Here is a 4522-nt window from a genome sequence, read left to right as displayed (position 1 = left end):
CCCAACTCTCTCAGCCAATTCATCAACCTTAGAATCATAGAATCATAGAATGGTTTGGGTTGGAAAGGACCTTAAAGATCATCAAGTTCCAACCCCCCTGCCATGGGCACCCTCCACTAGCCCAGGTTGCTCAAAGCCTCGTCCAACCGGGGCTTGAACCCCTCCAGGGATGGGGCATCCACAGCTTCTCTGGGCAACCTGTTCCAGTGTCTCACCACCCTCATAGTGAAAAATTTCTTCCTCATGTCTAGTCTAAATTTACCCTCTTTTAGCTTATACCCATTACTCCTTGTCCTATCACTACACTCCTTGATAAAGAGTGCCTCTCCATCTCTCCTGTAGCCCCCTTCAGGTACTGGAAGGCTGCTATTAAGTCTCCTCGAAGTTCTTCAGCCTGTCCTCATAGGGGAGGTGCTCCAGCCCTCTGATTAATTTTGTGGCTCTCCTCTGGACTCTCTCCAACAGGTCCATGTCTTTTTTTATGTTGGGGGCCCCACATCTGAACACAGTACTCAAGGTGGGGTCTCACGAGAGCAGAGGGGGAGAATCACCTCCTTTGACCTGCTGCTAATAAAACCTTCCATGGTGTACTTAAAGGGCTTTACCTCCATGAGGCACTTCCAGTGGTGATTGGTTCAGCCATGCTACTCATGCACTAAAGAAAGCATTAGACAGCAATCCCAACGATTCCTGGCATATTCAGTCTCAGGAACTTCTGGTCAGGAAGGGCCTTCTGCAGTCTTTATTGGAACCTCCTCCTCCAAGCAGGGCTAGACACAACATAGGTCAGGTTGCTCAGGTCCTTGTCTGGGTGAGTTTTCAGTATCTCCAAGGATGGAGATCCCAGCGCCCTTCTGGGCCCCTTTTCCTGGCTGCACCATTCTGATAATTCTCAAAATTTTTTGCTTGCAGCAGCTTGTGTATGTTGCCTTGTGTGCTTTCATCATCCACTTCTGAGAAGAGTCTAGCTCTGTCTGTTCTATAGCTTCCTTTAGGCTGTGGGAGATGCAGAAAGATCTCTCCCTTGACCTCTCTTCTCTGGGCTGAACATGCATTGGTCTTTCAACCCATCCTTCTGCGGCACATACTCTAGCCTTGAACATCTCAGCCACTGGACTCTCTCTCTCGTTAGTTGACACCTTTCTTGTGTTGGGGCCCAAAACCGGACCCTGTGTCCAGATGCAGTCTCACCAGAGCTGAGCAGAGGAGAACAACCACGCCCCTTAGCTGCTGGCTATGTGTTTGCCAATACAGACCAGTATGTGATAAGATAGATTTGTTGCACGGGCTCAGTGCTGAAGTGGGACAGGAGCTCCTTCTAAGGAGGACAAGGGCATAAGGCCAAGCAGGGAAATGAACTGAGGCTGTTTATATGTAAGACAGACTTGACATTTTAAAAGAGTTTCCCAGATTTTATGTTTTTTATTGACATTTGCAGGACCAAGAGGGGAAGAGGAGCGTGGACACGTGAGGAAAGTGGGGTGGGACATGGTAAAGGAGTGAAAATAACCCACAGTACCACATGCAAACCAAACTGGCCATGTTAGAGATGAGAAAAGACCCATGGCTTCTGCTTCTTAGTCTCTAACTTTTGAGCTGGTCTTTTCTTATGCTGTTCAGTTTCTCCACCTGTAAATGTGCAGGACTCTGCTAGCTCATTGAAGCAGCTGAGACCTACTCATGGTGGTGGGCTGAGACAGAAAGCCAAATGGTACGTGGGGCTGACCTCAGGATCTCACCATGAGCTCTCCTTTTCACTGTGCCTGCAGGCTCCATCGAGCTGAAGCTGCATGACATGGTGCGGGCAGCCAAGAGCTCAGAGCATTGCTCCATCAAGATGGCCAAGGAGAATGCAACACCTCGCTTCTCCGTCTTCCGAAACAAGCGCATGAGGGGCTGGTGGCCCTTCATCAAACTCAAAGATCAAGAAGATGAAGAGAGAGAGGAGAGGGAGGAGAAGCAGAAGAAGAAAAAAAAGAAGTGGAGGAAATCAGTCAAACCAGAGGATGTTGAGTTCACAGACCCCAGTGGGAACAAGTACTTTCTGACGGTAAGGCAGGATTCTGGCACAGGTGAGCAGAGAGCCACTGTTTTGCCTCTGCCTTGACATGGCAAGCTGTCCTGCATGGATATAACCTACAGAGGCAGCAGTGTCCCAACTACCCAGGATTTTTTGCAAGGTCCTGGAGACTTGTCCCATCTGCTGCAAGTCCAGCACTTTATCTACCCAGAGGTGCCAGCTGCGGTGGCATGCAGGGGGTGTCCAAATTCATGTCTTTCTCTGAGCTTCCCATAGAGCAGTGTTCAATGAGGAGAGCAAAGCAAGAGGCACATGGTTCCCCATCAGCAGCAGCAAAAGCTTGTCCTAGGGTCTCTGTCTACCCCAACATGCAGTGCCAGCTGTCCTAGGGCAGACTCCCTGCTGATGGCCCCACTAGTGGGCCATTGTTTGTCCCCAGAAGTGAGTTTTGCTCGGTGCCAGTGTGGGAGGCTGCAGACAAATCCAGATAGCTGGGGAGTGCATTGTCTGCAAAACAGTTAGCTCCTGGCACAGTTTCTGCTGGCTGCGAAGTGAGAGACTCTGTAGCTAACACCTGGAGAGAAAAGCTAATTGCTCTGAGCATCTGTAAGTGGAACTGGGAGAAAAATACTCAGTCCTGGCAGGGTGTGTGGTCAGCAGGCTGGTCTGTGAAGCAACACGTGCAGCTGTGACTCAGGCGTTCTCTCTCCAGGGTAAGGTTGAAGCAGAACTCCAGCTGCTGACTGTGGAGGAGGCTGAGAAAAGTCCTGTTGGTTTGGGCCGAAAAGAGCCTGAAGCCCTGGAAAAGCCCAAGTGAGTATCTGTGTTATCACCTTTAACATGGATGGACAGTGCCATGCTTTTAGCAGCTGTTTGAGTGGGGACAGGGAGCATCTGCTTGTCAGGAAGCTGAGAGCAATCCGTGAGGCCCTGGGTGGTGGAGTCTGCAGGACTGGGGCTGCCAGGGCTTCCTAGGGCTCAAGCGTGTGGTTGCAGCAGCTGGGCCAGGGCTGATCTCAGAGGGGTACTCGAGGCAGCTATGCCATCGTGTTGCTTGTAGAAAAAGGGCAGCTCTGTTTTAGCCATGTGAATGTACCTGTTAGCCATGTGTACAGAACAGTTTTGCAGGGGCTGTCCTGAGGCTCAGGTCCTGTTGTCTCCAGTGCATTCACAGGCACAGTAGTTATGGTAGCCCATAGGGTGATCCTGTCTGGAAGCAGCAGGAAGAGCTGGTGACCCATGAAGGTGGCAGGGCACCAAAGCAGAGGGGCCAATGTGCCACTCTGTGGACTGAGCCTGTGCTTATCTATTCTTCCCTTCCTGTTCCAGATGGCCAAGAACTTCTTTCAACTGGTTTGTGAATCCCATTAAGACCTTTGTGTTCTTTATCTGGAAGCAGTATAAGAAATACATCATTGTGCTGTTCATTGTTGCTCTTCTGACCATCTTCCTGGTTCTTTTGATCTATACCATGCCTGGATACATCAGTGAGAAGATCATAAATGGATAAATGCTCTCCAGCACAGGACTACTCAAAGACAGGGGTGATTATTGCAGGAATTGAGGCTGGACCAGAAAGTTTAAGGAAATCCTGGAGGTGCAGAGGCAACCTTCTGAATGATAGACCTGCAGAAGTAGCCTCACTTTGAGGAGTCATGTTTCACGCTAAGTACCCATGAGATGCTAAGAAACCAAGTAACCAACATACTAAATAAGGCAAACTCTGTGAACGACAGTTACAGCTCTAGGAAAAAAAATGTTCTTTGTGGGACTGTTGCGGGAGGGTGGGAAAACGAGGTCTGCTGGGGCTGTCCCCACAGACATGGCAGCTGAAACCAGCTCTTCCCATTGAGAATGATGCTGGTGGAGATGGGGACATACAGAGCCACCCATGCCCTGACTTGGCAACACTTGGCACTTCCCAGGCCTTGAAGAGTTCAAAACACATTGTAAGGGGGGAAGGCAGGTCTGGCGTAGGGTCCTGGTAGAGATATGACTGGGAAGACCTCTGAATGAGACTCGCCAGGGAGAAGGATGACAGAGCCAAGGTAGCCACGAGCTTCCTGCTGTGCCAAGAGCACAGGAACAGCTCTTGGAGTTGGAGTTGACTCTGGGCATGGTAGCACTCCTCAGGACATGGACTTTCTGATTGTCACTCCCTACAAGCTGCTTAACAGCTTTTCCTGCATGTACTGGATTGGATTCAGGCTTGCTTCAAACTTCATTTTGGCTCTTTATTTCCACTGGAATAAAAGCTCCTTGGTTGCTCTCTTTGATGCTGCTTGTGTTTTGTAGCTGCTTTCTACAGCCTGCTGCAGGCAATCCTCACAGGTGCCCCTTCACCCTTCTTCCCAGATAGCACAATGCTGGAACATTGGCGTGAGGGTCATCAGCATTAATCTGTACTGTGGTGTTGGGCTGATGTAAATTAGACTTGTTCTCAGCATGGTCTCTGGTGCTCCAGGGCTCCTGTCTTCTGCACAGACAAACCCTGACATGATC

General features: G+C 50.0%; 1 protein-coding gene across 1 annotated transcript in view; it reads left to right on the top strand.

Moving 5' to 3' along the window:
- LOC104470928 (fer-1-like protein 4) overlaps positions 1 to 3530 on the top strand; it is a gene marked incomplete at its 5' end in the record, with an annotated part of 13840 nt that extends 10310 nt beyond the window's left edge. Inside the window, 3 exons of the mRNA XM_010086052.1 lie at positions 1770 to 2050; positions 2733 to 2833; positions 3350 to 3530. Coding sequence (XP_010084354.1) covers positions 1770 to 2050; positions 2733 to 2833; positions 3350 to 3530 — 563 coding nt within the window. The remainder of the gene's footprint in view (positions 1 to 1769; positions 2051 to 2732; positions 2834 to 3349) is intronic.
- Positions 3531 to 4522: the final 992 nt, after the last annotated feature.

The sequence above is a fragment of the Pterocles gutturalis genome, unplaced genomic scaffold (genome assembly GCF_000699245.1).
Source record: "Pterocles gutturalis isolate BGI_N339 unplaced genomic scaffold, ASM69924v1 scaffold41050, whole genome shotgun sequence".
Lineage (NCBI taxonomy): Eukaryota > Metazoa > Chordata > Aves > Pterocliformes > Pteroclidae > Pterocles > Pterocles gutturalis.
The sequence above is the reverse complement of the archived record's forward strand: the minus strand, read 5'-3'. Positions and strand labels throughout refer to the sequence as shown.